The sequence below is a fragment of the Emericellopsis cladophorae genome (assembly GCF_022114955.1).
Source record: "Emericellopsis cladophorae strain MUM 19.33 chromosome Unknown NODE_5_length_938552_cov_118_678949, whole genome shotgun sequence".
Taxonomy (NCBI): Eukaryota; Fungi; Ascomycota; class Sordariomycetes; order Hypocreales; family Bionectriaceae; genus Emericellopsis; species Emericellopsis cladophorae.
In genome coordinates, this window is record NW_026250930.1 from 23,232 (window position 1) to 39,212 (window position 15,981).

At 55.2% G+C, this 15,981-nt stretch overlaps 5 protein-coding genes across 5 annotated transcripts; 4 read left to right on the top strand and 1 right to left on the bottom strand.

Annotated features, from left to right (window-relative positions):
- Positions 1-309: 309 nt before the first annotated feature.
- J7T54_004537 (uncharacterized protein) lies at positions 310-2,352 on the top strand (the record flags this gene model as incomplete). Its single annotated transcript, XM_051503201.1, has 1 exon — positions 310-2,352. The coding sequence occupies one exon, from the start codon at positions 310-312 to the stop codon at positions 2,350-2,352; it is 2,043 nt and encodes a 680-aa protein (XP_051364847.1).
- A 222-nt stretch (positions 2,353-2,574) lies between these two features.
- J7T54_004538 (uncharacterized protein) lies at positions 2,575-4,743 on the bottom strand (the record flags this gene model as incomplete). Its single annotated transcript, XM_051503202.1, has 3 exons — positions 2,575-4,463; positions 4,533-4,604; positions 4,677-4,743. The coding sequence occupies 3 exons, from the start codon at positions 4,741-4,743 to the stop codon at positions 2,575-2,577; spliced, it is 2,028 nt and encodes a 675-aa protein (XP_051364848.1).
- A 796-nt stretch (positions 4,744-5,539) lies between these two features.
- On the top strand, positions 5,540-7,681 carry J7T54_004539 (putative transcriptional regulatory protein-like protein; the record flags this gene model as incomplete). The annotated part of the gene is made up of 4 exons (XM_051503203.1): positions 5,540-5,736; positions 5,790-6,057; positions 6,118-7,217; positions 7,273-7,681. The coding sequence occupies 4 exons, from the start codon at positions 5,540-5,542 to the stop codon at positions 7,679-7,681; spliced, it is 1,974 nt and encodes a 657-aa protein (XP_051364849.1).
- Positions 7,682-9,519: 1,838 nt separating this feature from the next.
- J7T54_004540 (Acyltransferase family) lies at positions 9,520-10,977 on the top strand (the record flags this gene model as incomplete). The annotated part of the gene is made up of 2 exons (XM_051503204.1): positions 9,520-9,558; positions 9,700-10,977. 2 exons carry the CDS (start codon positions 9,520-9,522, stop codon positions 10,975-10,977), a joined length of 1,317 nt encoding a protein of 438 aa, XP_051364850.1.
- Positions 10,978-14,883: 3,906 nt separating this feature from the next.
- Positions 14,884-15,933, top strand: J7T54_004541 (Short-chain dehydrogenase/reductase family 16C member-like protein; the record flags this gene model as incomplete). The annotated part of the gene is made up of 1 exon (XM_051503205.1): positions 14,884-15,933. The coding sequence occupies one exon, from the start codon at positions 14,884-14,886 to the stop codon at positions 15,931-15,933; it is 1,050 nt and encodes a 349-aa protein (XP_051364851.1).
- Positions 15,934-15,981: the final 48 nt, after the last annotated feature.

A 15,981-nucleotide genomic window follows, 5' to 3' on the forward strand; every position in this document is an offset into this window, starting at 1 on the left:
GCCCAATCTTCCATCGACTGCTGTTGTGGTCGCGCCGATTGCGCACTGCTCAGGAAGAACTGCACGATTCTCGAAACTGTCGAAAAAGACGTCCATACTGCAGCACAGCTGGGCCAGGTACGTCTATATGTCGCTGTCATAGATTACTCTTTTGTGTTCATTTGTGTCGCGTGCGCTGTCTTTTGATGTCCCCACTGGAGAGGTTCATTTGCGAGCCGCATACCAGTCGTGGTGGTATTATTGTCAGTTGTGCTTGCACTCAGAGGAAACGTATCCTTCTTCACCTGGAGCCTTCTGGGTGCGTTAACAATGGAGGAAAAGTCTGCACAAACGTTCCAGCACTCGACGCTGACATTTGCGCTGCAGGCTCTTTTGGCCCGGCATGAGGCCTACATGGCTGATGCGGAGCGTGATCGAGTCAGTTCCTTGACGCGGATCGAAAAGCTGGAGCATGACAAGCACGAGTTGGAAACACAAAACGCCAATAAGATCGAGGAGAACCGACAGTTGCTGGACCAGCTCGAACAGATGAACAACACCGTCTCCGAGAGCGACACGAAGATACGGAGCCTCGAGGCAAGCCTATTATCATCCCAGCAAGCCGTGCGCCGGCTCGAGGCTGCTGCCGCCCGCGCTGAAGATGCTGAACGGCATTTGGCGGCACTGGAGGAAGAACAGAACCAGCTACACCAGGAGCTACGTCTGACCAAGGAGGATGCGCGCTCGCATGCGCAACGGTGCAAGGAAGCCCAGCGGGGTATACTTGATATGCAGTATCAGCTCGAGAACATGGAGAAGGAGGCCAGAAAGGAACGCGAGCGCCACGTCGAGGTCATGGATCGCATGGAACGCCAACGCGAGGTGGAGAAGCAGCTGGACACGGCGGCTGGCCGGCTCAAGGGAGCGGCTGCAACGAAAACGATGGGGAACGAGAAGAGTGGAAGCAATGTGGTTAACCACTTTGTGAGGGATCTTCTTCAGGACAATGCAAACCTACAGCTTGGTATAGCCGAGCTGCGGGAGATGTTGCTGAACTCAAATGACGAGATCCAGTCTCTCAGAGAACAGCTCATGCACCACCAACCCGTGGACCAAGAGCCTGTAAGCGTGGCCCCGAGCCTCAAAGAGGAGCTGGAGCCGCATCAACGGGCAGGGTCAAGACTGTCGCAGGAGCTACACATACATCATCACTATCACGTACAGAAGCAGGAGGCCAAGAAGCCAAGAAAGAAGCGGCCAGGCTTGACGCCTGGCGTGCTACAACCTCCGTCAATATCGCCTGCAGCAGCAATACTCTCTTCATCAGCAGCTGCTGCTAGCCTGTCACAGCCTGACAGGCACCTACCGACACATGCGGGTGCTTGGACGCCATTGTCCAACCCACCGTCCGAGTTTGCGTCTTCAGTGCCAAGCTCGCCTCGATCAAACAGGGTCAGTTCCCTATTTGACACAAACGCGTTCGACACCGGACTGCCAATGTCCCCGATTACGAGTCTCGATCCGACATCCCCTACCTGGCGTGCACACCACAAGCGACCCTCTGCCGCATCATACCAGAGTTTCCAGACGATACCCCACATGGACTTGTCTGATGTGAGTGGCACACCGTGTCACCAACGAGGCTACTTTGACAACACCATCCATGAAGAAGACGAGGACGCTCCGCCGATCGACGAGGACACTCCCGGCCTCACGCCCCCCGAAGCCTCCACCGAGGACTCCATGGAAGGCTCTGCTGCCGAGGACTCGGAATTCTCGAGCGAGTATCTGCCGCCCCCTCGCCTACGCCGAGCGACATCACACGAGTCCATCATGTCGTTGTCGGGAGGTCTCGACATCCATACCCTCAAGGCTCGCCCGAGCCAGATGACGCTGAGGCCCATCGGGGGTCTGGAAGCAGTTGTCACCGGCGTGACCGCCCAGCCAACGTTGTCGCGCACGACGGCGAAACGCAGCGATGCCGCGTTGCGGGATCACTTTGCTGGGAAACAGAGCTACCGCTCCGTCTCGTCTCCGATGAGCGCAGCACAGTCTCGTAGCTCGTCTCCCGCATCGCAGAAGGGTATCACGGGCGGCCTGGGTAAATTAGTAGGCTGGCGACCCTGGGGTGCCAACAGCTCCAACAACCCGGACGGTGCCAGTAACACGCCTACCAAAGCTGTGGACGTCCCGACGTCAACAACGGAAAACAAAGCTGAAAAGGCGTGGAGTCGAACACCAGGGATCAATCAGCCTGGCTCTATACCTGGCTTCCAGCAATACTGGGCCTCTCAGCGTCGCAAGGGCGCACCGGCGAAGGTTACGGCCGAAGTGGTCAACCACGACGTCCTCGACGAGAGCTTGCGGGAGTAATACCTATTTCCCAACATTCACTTTCTTTCCCCACTGTCTAGGTTTGCATTGCCAAGTACGGCGACACTGGTCTTGGGCGTTTGTTTAAGGGTGGGACACGGAACAACATTTTGCATATTTACAGCGTTTGGGAAAAGAGAAGATACCCTGGTCATGGCTGACCCTTCATTTGTTGACACAAAAAACACTATCGCAGATTAATATAATTCACCAAACCTCATTTCATTCATTCATTGCATCGTCACGACTCATGTGTTGCTCGTTAAAGCTCTGATTTAGCATGGTCCAGTACGTCGTGTCGACGCCCTGGAACGCCCAGTCATTCGCTCCAGACGGAAAGTCCATCCATCCTCCCGGCACATCGTACTTGTCCCCGTTGAAGGCCTGTATACCATTTGCCACGTCCCCGGCAACAATGTCGCTCCCTTGGAACGTAAAGTCGTTAAAGTCAAAGCTCAGGAATGGTGCAAAATCAGCCGGGCCCACGCCATTCAGCGTGCTACCAGGCGTTGGGAGAACATCCGACGGCGCGTCGACGGGCTGAGCAGGCTTGGAGTTGATGTTCACGGTGCCGAGAAAGGGGATGGACAAATGGACATCTGAGTCGAGACCCTGTCCAGATACTATGGGCAGCATGGCTCGGATGGTCTCGGCGCTCTCGCTGGAGAGCTTGTCGGTCTTGTGCTGGCCCATTGCCAGAAGTCTTTCGTGAGCCGCTTCGACGAGGCTGCGGTCGTCTTCGCGCTGTGGATCGACCTGCCCTAGGTGACCGAGCATGAGTGTCATGGCGGCTATAAGGGCGGAATAGTCAATGTGGCGACCCGCGACGTAGACGATGTAGTCTTTTCGAAAGGCGAGGAATCGCTCGAGGACCGCGCGGCTGGCGCGCATGCAGGTTAGGCGGTTGAAGCTGTACCGGTCGCCGCCCTTCATCAGGTACGGTAGGTGGAGGAGGATGAGAAGTGTGTAGTGTCGTACTTGTAGACGGATGGCGGAGCACTCGGAGAGCATGTCGAGCGGCGAGCGGTTTAAAGCCGCCGAGATATCTGGGATGGACCACCACGTGTTTTCCACCAGGCAGGCCGTGTTTTCGAGCTGCAGGTCGAGAGCTTGTGTGACGGCGTATGCGTCTGGTTGGTCGACAACCTCGTTCCGTTCCGAGATTTTGCGCGCGACGGTGGCGTAGGACTTGCCTAGATTGTCCAGCGGCGTGGAGGACGGATCAAAGGGCGGATCGTTGCGCGAGCCAAAGGGCAACCCCAGAATCAGTGAGTGATATCGGTCTCCGCACTGGATCCTGAACCAGAGAGTGGCTGGGTCGGCGTGGCGACTGGATAGGGACCGTGGCAGGGGCGGGACCTTTTTGTCTAGGCCCATGAGCTGGGCCATGTTGAGGGCACGACGACATGTCATCCAAGCCTTTCGGAGCTGGCCCGCGTCGCCCTGAAGCATGGTCATGAGAACCAGGCACTCGATGCCCTCAATGCTGCCGATGAGGGGGTCACTGGAGAGGACCCAGTCCTCAGAGGCCCCGAGCCAGTTGGCCAGGACATGGCAGGGACGCTTGCCGTCAAAGTCTGCCGCAATGGAGGCGAAGACAACGGGAGAGAGATTCTGGACGCAGACAGCGTACTGGAGTAACCGCCGGGTGATGAGGACCGGGTGCGTATCCGGCGTTGGGTAGTGAGGATCGGCTAGAGACGCTGGGGTCTCAATGTTGGGAGATTTTGCTGCATGGAATCCCGACAAGACCGTCGTAGCACCAGGTGAACTATACGCCAAGGTAGAGCGCAGCTTTGCCGAGGGAAGGAGAGCATACACATCTCGAGATAGCTGCTTGAGCTTTTCTGGCAGCCGAGGCCCAGCAGGTGAAGAGTATTGCCGGTTGTAGGGAGACCCGGACGCGCTTTGGGATGGAGTTGGGGCATGCGTCTCCAGCAGGTTGGCATGTCGCGCGGCTGAGGTCTCGAGAAGATCATCCTCCATGTCCCTGGGATAATTGTACTCATTCGCCTTGGACTGTGGGTCGGCCAGTCTGCCCATCATGGCTTCCAGGCGGATGAGGCGCTGGGCGAGAGCTTCATCCTGGGGACGCGAGGATGTGGATGAGGCTGGATGGGACGATGGCGCCGGGAGATTGTTATCGTCAAGCGGTGTCTCTTGAGACACACATGACGCACCTTTGGCCTGGCAGTTCACACAGACAAGGTCGTTCTCGCGCGCAAAGGTGCATTTGATCTTGCGCCGGCGGCCTGTGCATGATTCGTCAGTACATGTGCTGTCTGGCGGTCGCGCTTACGGACGCCGTGGGCAGGAAGGCGCACACTCCCAACAACTGTGAGTTCCCTTGCGGACCTTGCGCTTCTTGCTGGCAGGTTCAGGCGTGCGCATGGTGTGTTTTGTGATTCGGCCGAAGTAACGGATGAATTCAGATGGTAATCTGGCGGGAAGTCGAGGCCAAGTCAGGTTGTAGGATGGGTCATCGACACGCGGAGTTTACCTCATCTAGCTCCGGAAGGATTCGTTTGGGTACATGTAGGCATCGATGAGCGGCACAGGCATTGGCCTCATGATCCATCCTGCCAGGTACATACATGTCCATGAGACTGAGTTCGACCACTTTTTGAACTCTACCCACTGACCGCATACGCGGAGCCAGATCCAAGTATGAGGTGCCTCCTTCTGAGCGATGGTGCATTGCTTGGTTCTATTGACGGATCCAGCCTGAGTGCAGACAGCCCATGCCACCGCAGACCAGAGCCTTTGACGGCGATAATGGGCGAGGTTGACGACGTGGATGCGCTAATTATTAAGTAGGTGAATTGATACCAAAGGCGAGTCACGCCGGAGGGAGCTTCATGAATCGCTAACACCTTTGCGCTCACGGTATGCCAGAATCTGTTAGCGACCGAATATTCCCACAGGACCATCCCGGTCATTTGTCATCCTCTATTCCTCTTCATGCATTGGCCTCCATCGTGAAATCTGACCGTAGTCAAGAAATCAACATGTCAATCTCAACGAACATAGCCTGAAGTCCTCAGGAAAGCACTCTTGTTCATCCAGTGTCTTTGAAAACGGCGACTGACCCGATTGTCATCGATGCGCTCCCAGAGCCCACGGAGCCAGCGTCCGTCAGGCGAAAGGGTGAGTGAGCCGGCCGCCATCCCAACATGAACCTATCAAGATGTCAGGCTCACAGGATCCGATTCTAGCCTGCGACTTGTGTTTTACAAAGAAGATCAAGTGTGATATGCTCAAGCCCATCTGCTCCAACTGCAAGCTGTACAGCGCAGACTGCCGAACAACCAGCGTGGCAAGAAAAAGGCAGCCCAACAGCAGGCCAAAGCAGGCGGTCAAGATCCGCGAGGCCGAGACGAAAGAGTACGTGACAAGTCGGATCATTTGCTCGTCCGTCTCACTAAGCAATGTGCTAGGCTCGCAGAGGAGAATGCGAGCCTCAAGGAACGACTGGCTCGTATCGAGCAGCAGCTCCAACAGGTACTCCAGGCCGCGAAGCAGGAACATGCCCTGGCCACAGCCTCAGTTCCGGTCTCTTCGACGAACGATAGTACCCCTGAGGAGGTCGCGAGGAAGTGTAGCCCCGAAGAGCTCAAAGGACCGAGCGCTTGGCGCTTCGATCCAGTAGAGCCAAGTCTTTATCACGGTCCTGGTGATGAGGATCTGCCTTTGCCGCCTTTGGATGTAGGTCATGACCCCTTTGCACAGTACGCACGAAAGTAGCTCGCTGATCAGATCGCTTAGCACCTCATGCCCTATATTGACCACTACTTCGACACGTTCAACAGGGCTCTCCCGCTCTTCGACCAGGCAGTCTTCATGCGCATGATGCGCGATTGGCACCACACTGACCATCCCAAGCGGGACCGGGCTATCTGGGCCGCCATCCTCATGGTCTGCGCCATGGGTCTCCGGTCTCCTATTCCGGGAGACGAGACTCCCACAATTGACCAGCGGGCTCGCACCGACTGGGTAAACCGCTGCATGCGCAATGCGCAATCGGTCATGTCCGAGCTCGTCATTCGCGAGAAGGATCTCCTGGGCGTGCAGGTCCTACTCTCGTTGGTCTGCCTGTTCCACAACAGTAGTGACTCGCGGCCTGCGAGCGTCCTCGTGGGTACGGCGGTACGGCTCGCTCAGAGGCTGCAGCTGCACTCCAACGCCTCATCACGGTCATACGCGCCCGTCGAGGTTCTTCAGCGGCAGCGCGTCTTCTGGATCGCCTACCTATTCGACAAGGACCTTTCGCTCAGAGGACAGGCGCCCTCTGCACAGCAAGACGCCGACATTGACATCCCACTTCCGCCCATGAACCCACCGGACGGGGCAGGTTTGATCTACACTTCCGACAAAAAAGCCTGCCTCAACACGTTTCGGATACGCTTGGATCTCTCCCATATCCAGGGCAAGATTTTCGACAACCTGTACTCGAACCGCGCGAGGAAGGTACAGGGCGCTGAACGAAGACAACGCGTCGCGGCGTTGAGCAACATGCTCGAGCAGTGGTATGCTCGCATCCCACCGGCCTTTTGCATCGAACACGTATTGTCCACCGTCGGTGAGTCCGAGCTCGTTCAGATGGTCAAGCTCCACCACGCGTATCTTTTGGCCGTGGTGCACACGCAAGGCATCTACTCGAGTGAAAGTCAGTGGTTTGGCCGCATCAGCTCCATGAGCAAATCCATGATTCAAGACTATGCAATGACAATCCTTGGGCCCACGTCGAAATATGCCACCAGGTCCCAGGAGCCTCCGATGGCGCAGGGCTGGAAGCAGTGTGTCGATTTGAGCCGGAAATGCATCAGGCTGTTCCAGGACGCGACGCCAACGGAATGTCTTATCTGGTATGCTGTTGCTCCGAAGGTAGTGTTATCTCGCTGATGATCCCAGGCAATGCAGCTGCGCGCACTTTTCGGGGCTGATTGTTCTTCTCGCCAACAACCTCATGCAGCCAACCCACCCGGACGCCTGGATGGACCAGGAACTCAGCAATAAGGCGGTCGAGCTCCTGAACAATCTCGCCAGTGTTCTCCCGGCCAATGCATTGGAAACATTGTGTGTCGTGGTCAATGAGCTGCACGGAAAGGCGAGTAAGGCTGTCGACGCCGCGAGATTGGAGGCCGCACAGACGGATTGGATGCAAGCCAGCGACTGTAATTTACTACTGGAGAACCTAGGCGATGAGATTGGGTTCCCCATATTCGCTGGCGATGAGGATATCACGGGAGCTTTTGAACTGGATGACACCTGGGATCATTTGTTGTCGAACGACAATGTTGTCGTTGGGGGAGCTGAGTTCCAGACATGAGCTTGGCTTGCAACCAGGTCAGCGGCAGCTCGGACGCACACTTGTGGACTAGTCGTAGCGGCACGAAGCCCAGAATGTCCTGTCGTTTGGTTGGATATAGGCGGGCGACTGGCGACTCCTGGCCCCCTCTAATATGGCGGAGCACCGCCTAATTATCGTGACTCGAGTCGTGCGGTGCATTGGGCTGCTGGCCAGCCGTCACAGAGTACCCTGGCGCGAGCCGGTTAATAAAGACTGGAAATAGTGTCTCCCGCGGTCCAGACTGATCGGCTATTGACTGCGCTGACTTCCTCAGAAGTCAATCAAAGCTCAATCACGTGTCATGTCTGATTGGACACGTGACAATGAGGATCTCGCCCCAAGACAGAAATACATCGCCAAGCCGGGACGAGGCGCCTCCAACGCACGGCAGTGATAACATTGTTGCCCCGGATCCCAAGAGCTGCACATCATTGCTGACTGCATGTGCATTCCGTTGACGACGACATCAGGAGCTTGCTCACACGGACTGTGTTGATGAACGATGCCGCACAATCCAAAGAGGAGAGGCAATCCGAGAACCGTCCATATTGTGAAATTCGGCTGGCATGTGCATAAGTAGATAGTAGTTGGTTGTCAAGTAGCATCTAGAAATCCGGCGCAGTAAGATTGCAGCCATTTTGATAAAAGAAAGCGTGGGCCTGCCGTGAAGCCGCGCGGCAGCACTTGTACCACGACTCACCACCTTACTTTCCATTAGGTTCCTAGGCATAACGACATCGTTAAACGTCGATGAGGGCTACCATTATCAATCATATTTTTACCGAGTCTTTGATTGAGAATAAAAGCTGGAATCGCCTCAAGCTGGCCCAGGAATTGGCCGCAAAACGCCTGAGAGACCTACTCTGAAACAAGTCGATGCCGGGCCTAGTGCGCATCGCGCCCCCTGACGCCTTTCTAGCCTCGCGCATGTGAAGCGGGATTGGGAGCGAATTACGTACTATTACCGCGGCTGCTTGGGTGGGTCAGCTTGCGTGGACGCCTGTGCTTCAGCTTTTAGCGTGACGATCAATGGGCGTTCAATCCGCATCGTCCTTCTGAATCCCAATCTGCACCTAAGATACGCGTGGTGGAACTTGAAACCCTTTGAGCACTCCTGTGTTGACTCGTATTGGGCTCGCACACCATTTGTGTCGCAGAAGGCACAATCCCAGCGTACGTGCGAGAATACTAGGATACGTCGGAGATCTACGATGCAACCCCTGGAGGCCGGACCCCTTTCTCGGCCTGCAGACTGGAGGGGCTTGACCCCTTTTGACTTTTTTGAGAGCCTGTCAGACACTAAGGATTGGACAGTGGAGGCTGCCGCTAGCGCTAAAGTAGACCTAGGGGCCAGTGGCCACAGCGGCTCCGACAAAGATGCGGGTTCGGGCAAGAGCAGCAAGACCGGTCTTTGACGATGGGAGACTCCAGTCATCACCCACTCCAGTCGCTTTTGATCCTTTGACCTCTGTCTCCAGCCCTCGCTTCCTCCACTCCTAACCTGTCCTGTCCCTCAACTCTGCTAATTCTGTTCCTTCTGGCCTCTCGTTGCTTTTCCTTGCTCTATTCATCATTTATCCTCAGTCCTTCCATCGTCCTGTCCTGACGGGGCGTCCGCAATTCCTGTGGAATATCTTGAGATTGTCTCACTGCCGACCTGGTGCCGACAGTGAGCAAACAGCCTGCGAAAGCTTCACCATCGCTACACTCTTTACCATAATTACTCTTCCGTCCAGTCCTTTTGGCCGTATCCTCGACCCTGAACACGATACGATAAGCTTTAAACTCTATATTCCGGCCGACATCCCACCCGCACCATGGCTATTGGTGACGAGGGTAACGTCAAATGGGTTGACGTAAGTGCTGGCGCAACACGCTATGAACTTTCCCCATGTCTCGCGAGGCCGTGGTCGCACAAACGCTACCCACATGTCTCACTCAACACTACACGAGACACAAGGAACATAGGGAGGTTATGTACTAACAGTCCTTCCCAGGGCCTTCGAGGCGTTGCCTCCGCACTCGTCGTGATCAAGCACATCTCGGCTGGCTGGTTCACGTACCTCCTCTGGCCCGCAGCAGATGAAAAGGCCGCGCCCGTGCTGCTGCAGCTGCCCTACTTCCGCGTCCTCATCCAGGGCCGCATCGGCGTCGCCATCTTCTGCCTTGTCACCGGCTATGTCTGCGCCCTCAAGCCAGTCAAGAACTTCAACTCAGGCACCCAGACCGTCGCCTTTACCTCGATGAGCCGGTCCGCCATCCGTCGTGTCCCTCGACTCGTGCTCCCCGTCGCCATCATCATCCTCATCAGCTGCATCGCGACCCAGATGGGCGCCTTCCTCATTGCGAACCACTGCGACGGGTACGGATTGCCCGAGACGAGCCCCCGCCAGCGCGACAACATCTTCCTCGCCCTCGGTGCCGCGTTCAAGGACCTGCTGAGCGTGTGGACCCATGGTCAGAGTGAATACGGAGCAGAGCTCTGGACCATGATGCCCATCCTCAAGGGTGCCTTCTGGGTCTACATCTTCCTCATTGCGACCGCCTACGTGCAGCAAAAGTGGCGCATGGCCATCGCGCTGGCGCTGACCCTGTTCCGCTGGGCGTGCAACGATCCCTTCTTCGGCATGCAGTTCTTCTTTGGCGCCTTCATGGCCGATCTGCAGAACCTCGACCCTGGCTCGTTCAGCAAGTTGCAGGTCATGTCCTCGAACAGCTCCATGCGTGGCGCCCTGTCCATCTTCTTCCTCCTCGTCGGCCTCTTCGTCGCCTCGCTTCCCGACAAGCACTCTGAGTGGCAGCCGTGGTCCGACTCCCTCCACAAGTTCCTCGAATCGATCCTCCCCACGAACCCCGACTTTCCTCGCTTCGCATCCGGCATCGGACTCGACATTATCGTGGTGGGGCTGCACCTCTCGCCTATGGCCCGCGGTATTCTCGCCAACAGATTCTTCCTCTTCCTCGGCCGCATGTCGTTTGCCGTGTATCTCCTCCACAACCAGATCCTCCGCTCGGTGCTCTGCTGGATGATCTACGGCATTGCGGTCCCCGCCGAGGGCGAGCCGCATCTCGTGTTAGACAGCCCCGTCCGCCTGTTCATGGTCCTGCCCTTGTATTTCGCGCTCACCTATGGCTCGGCGTATCTCTGGACGACGCATGTAGATGCGTTCTGCGCGCGAGTTTCAGAGCGCATGGTCGGCGTCATCAAGGAGAACCAGAACGAAAAGGCCCCTCCACTGCTGCCCCAGTCTCAGCAGGGACAGCACCGTTCATAATCAGCACAATATGTATTGCCGGATCTAGTTTGAAACAAAACGGCGTCCTGGATATTTATTTTTTTTATCACATAGTCGAGGACCTTTGGATTTACTTTGGCATGGAAGCGGCTCAGGCATATGCGATCTGGACGTACAAGTAGCGAGCGGGTTGATACTCGGAAGAAGCCGAGAGTGAGAGACCCTCGATTGTTTGCGTTACTAAATATATTTTCTTCCTGTTAAGGATTCTGAGCTCGCGGATATTCGCGTATGCGGACATCGGACACGCATGTTCTTGCCAGAACTAACGGCAGTGCACGTCAGCATTGAGCGCTGCTTATTCACTTCTGGTTTCATACAATTGCTTCACGCGCGCAGCGATTGCGGCAGTTATGGCAAATATTCTTCGATTTTCGCCTCCTGGCGGTTCTTGCTTACCCTATATTCATCGCTCATCCTAGGGCACGGAAACTGATTGAAGTAAATCAACTGCTCGAGGTTAAGGCAGCTGAGACAGGCTATATTCATATATGGTGAGCACGACAGAGAAGATGTAAGCACTTTAGCTGTAGTGGGCGACAGGTAAAGGCAGAGCGTGGTTTGACCTTGAGCTATGATAAACATACAGAAACCACTTCATCCAATGAATTACAGCGCTGACCGTAATGAGCGACTACCCCTCGGGGCTCATAAGATTCTCCAGTGATCCCCGGCTTTGGCTGACATTGCTGGTATCTCATTCTTGCTACAATTGTAAACAAAATCAGCGACTACCTTGTGGCGCCTAAAGATATTTCAAACAGTAGCCACACCCGATACTGGCTCCGCAAATTTGATGGGTTGTGAGCTTTGGTTCATTTAAGATGAAAAATAAATAAAGGAAGAGCTGTGCGGATCAAGACACGCCCATTATCGCTCTCTCCAATGAATTGACAAATCTGACCATACGCATTGTAGAGGGATAAAGGCACACTGCATAGTGCCATCGTCAATTTTTGGGCATTGGACGGAGCCTAGCGTCGCCTATTTACATTTCACTAGACCAAGCTAAATACTGTGAGAGTTAGTGAAGAAAGCCCCTTGAAGGTAGGTACTTGGATATGTTTTACAAACCTTCATTGGAAACCCTTTAATAGCACGCCTCTCATTTGCTCCTTCCAGCCTCCTGGTGACTTTGAACGCTTTTGACTTTTTCGTTGATGAAGATCCGGAGGTCTTCGTTTACTTCCGACGAGTGACTTTGAACATCCACATTAATCGCATGCCGAAGGCGATGGGCGATTTCATGCTGACTTCGGCTCATCAGGGCCACAGAGATGTTATCACCAGCAGACTGTGACAATATATCCACCACAGCATCGACTTGGTCGCTGCATTCATCCAGCCCATCAACCATGATCGAGACCTGTTCGAAGGACTCGGAAATTTCTTGGAGAATGGACACCAGTCTTATGACGGCGGGTGCTTTTCCTGCAGCATTGGGTTTTAGAGGATGCAGACAGACTCTTATAATACCGTTGCAAACATTCGTATGCTTCTGAGTTCTGACTCGCCAACTGGGATACCAAGGCTCCGAGAATGTGAACAGGGTTTCCGCTTCCGAAGTTGCAATAGAAATAGGCCACGCCGACTCCTTCTCTTCGACGGCGAAGCACTTCCCGAATCATCCTACTCGCTAGGGTAGTCTTGCCAGAGCCAGGAGGTCCTGAGAGCCAGAAAAGCGAGCCAGGCTTGTCTGACCATGCCTGAAATGGGGCTGAGTGAAGCATCCAATTACCCGTGCCCATGAGATCTTGGCTCAAAATACTATCATGGCGGGCTTGAGGGTCAACCTCCATGAAGTACTGAAGAACAACCCGCTTGAAGTACGGATCCACAAGGCGGGAATCATTCAAGATGCCGTGAACTCCGAAGGAGATATCTTGAATCCCATTGGAGATCTTAGTGATAGACATCTCCAGCTGGTGCAATTTAGGAATTTCTGAAATAACAAGAGAGACACAATCAGCCCCAAGTGCCAGTCCAATATTGGCCTTCTGTCGTGAGAGGTTGTTGAGCAATTCCTTGGTTTCCAGAGCGGAGAACGGCCATTTCAGCTTCCTCTGGAGCCTACAACACCTGCTCTTATCGAAGTCGGCCTGGGTTTTGCTCAAACCAGCGTCGATTCGCTCGAGTGTTCCCTGGCATTGTGTCACATGGTCCAGGTTAAATGAGGCCATGATGGTTGTCGACTCCAGTTTCAACGCCAGAGAGGAAAGATTACGTAGCAAGTCGCTGACTGCTTTGACCTCCTGGGTAAGATCGCGAACATCCTTCTGAGCACTGTTCACAGCCTTGGCATACTTGGAGGCTCGGAAAAACACAAGATCTGCAAGAGATATGATGCCAGCTACACTTGCAGAAACAGACAGCAGTTCAGCCATATTGGCGGGTTGTCCGGAGGCCAATATCAAGTCTAGAAGCGATAGAAAATGCTGGCCAGGATTGTCTATGCTTATTTTCAAGTAAACAGGGGGGGAGACCTGGTCTTTTGATGGGAGACATTAGCTGCAGATAGTACAGCCCCAGTGGCGGTCTGCACAATGTACAGAGTGCACTGCCACTGGGCTGACAAGTGCATTAAGCTGATCACACCTCAGGCAGCAACACATGTAAGTGTGCTATGGTCAGTCCTGTACCCCCAACTGTCTGCACTGGATAGACCAGAAATCGCTAACAGGCACGCAAAGCGAGGGGAACCGAAACCCAATGGTGGTCGATCATTTTACTTTCTGTATGTGACATGTGGCGGTGGAACGCCATGATATTGTTGCCTGAATGCTCAGTCAATAACCAGCCCAAAGGGGCCTGCCTAACTTTCACCGCAAGGAAGGGACTTTCGCCCCAACTGTCCAGCCACAGACCACATAGATCTGCCCCACCTAGTGCGCTCAAAGCCTGTGACAAAAGTGGTCGCCAATTTCGATTGTGACTGTACCGTGTTTGGTACAATTTCAGAGACTCCGACATGCTAAACGATTACTAATACGTCGACGCGAAGGTACCAGCCTCATTCCCAGCTTTTCTAGCCCTTTTAAAGCCCTAGCTTGCCGACGAGGATCATGTCATGCGGCGCGTCGTCACAAGACGTCCCACTCGATCTGGTTGCTCTCACTCGAACAAGCATCCAACTCTGTGCCGTCCGTAGGCATCTGAATGCGAGCTTGGCTGTTGAGTTCAACTCGAACCCGTGGCCGATCACGCACGTGCCTCTGCAAACAAGCAGACTCCTTGTCCGCGGCAACGCCCCCCTCCTTGATCTAGGGCTAAAAACGGTACATGTTCTGTACAATACTAGTCTAGTAATCATTGATGTGTCGAGGCGCCTGCCAGCGAAAGTAAAACCTGGGGTAGTTCACCAATCGACTTGTATGCGAGCCACACCATTGCCTCACGACGCACGCGGCACGTCATTGGTCTGGTATAGAGTATATACGTACTACGTACGAACATTGAAGCATGCAGGTTGGATCGTGGTGTAGTTCGCGCGGGGTGGCCTGGGACATAGGCTCACAGACGGCCCAGTTGGGAAAGAGTTCGCCGGTGCGCAGGTTGGAGAGGAAGGGCGGATCTACGCACCGCTAGGGGTTCTCGCTGGGTTTCTCCAATCCCCACATCCTAGTCTAGATGATCATCGCCTGGGTCCGCTGGAAGACCGAGGTCCGCATGGGATCTTGGAGACTATCCATCTTCTGGGAGAGGGCTTGCGAAGCTTGCGAGCTTGCGAGCTTCGCCATGATGATACAGTTGACTTGCAAGCGAGCGATTTCCCCATCTTATCATAAGTAGCAAGGGTCCCTCGAGCAGAATACACCAACCACATGTAACCAACTCGCCGTTCCCTCATTGAATTTCGAAGACATCAATCCATAGCAAGCACCCAAAATGCCCAAACCCGCCGAACTCGCCACGTTCGGCATCAGCGCCTTCAAATCCATTGCGCTGCAGCCCGCGCTGCCCGCAGCGCTGCTCATCCTTCTCGACCGCGTACCGAGAGAGATGCTGGCCCAGGTCATCGACCCTGCCAAGCTGCACCAATACCTTGGCACCCCCCAGGCGCGCAATGTGCTCAAGATCTTCCTGGCCTTGGGTGTCGCGAGGCTGGTGAACCGCTGGCTGAGCGCGGCCGCAAACAACAACTGGAGCTTCAGCACGAAATCTACGTGGCACTGGCAGAGCGAGCTCGCCGTCGTCACGGGAGGATGCATGGGCATCGGCAGGAGCATCGTGGACGGTCTCGTCGCGCGCGGTGTGCACGTGGCCATCCTGGACGTGGCGCCTCTGCCCGAGGATCTGGCCAAGATCTCCACGGTCAAGTACTGGAAGTGCGATATCACAGCACCGGAAGAGGTCAGGGCGGCGGCGGACGACATTCGTCGGCGCGTCGGCCATCCGTCCATTGTCATCAACAACGCCGGCATCGCGCAAAGCACCCCCATTATCGACACGCCCGACGAGTTCCTGAAAAAGATCATGGGCGTCAACCTCATGAGCCTGTGGTACACGACCAAGGAGTTCATGCCCAACATGATCCTCAAGGACAAGGGCCACATTGTCACCGTCGCCAGCATGGCCTCGTACGTCGCTATCCCGACCGCCGCCCACTACTCGGCCACCAAGTCGGGCGCCCTCGCCTTCAACGAGGCCCTCAAGGCGGAGATTAAGCACGTCCATCGCGCCACGGGCGTCTTGACGACGAGTGTGCACCCCATGTGGGTCGCCACCAGCATGACGGCGCCGTTCGGCGAGCGCATCAGCAAGACACAGGGAAAGATGATGGGGCCAGAAGATGTCGCCCGTCCCGTGCTCAAGCAGATTTTCAGCGGAAAGGGGGGACATGTGTTCGCCCCGGCGGAGACAAGTTGGATCAGCGTGGCGCGCGGGTTGCCTTCGTGGATGCAGGAGACGCTGAGGGACGTGGCGGGTAAGGAGTAGGCAGCCGTATTCAACAATGAGTAGAGAAAGACATCGAAGGACATAATT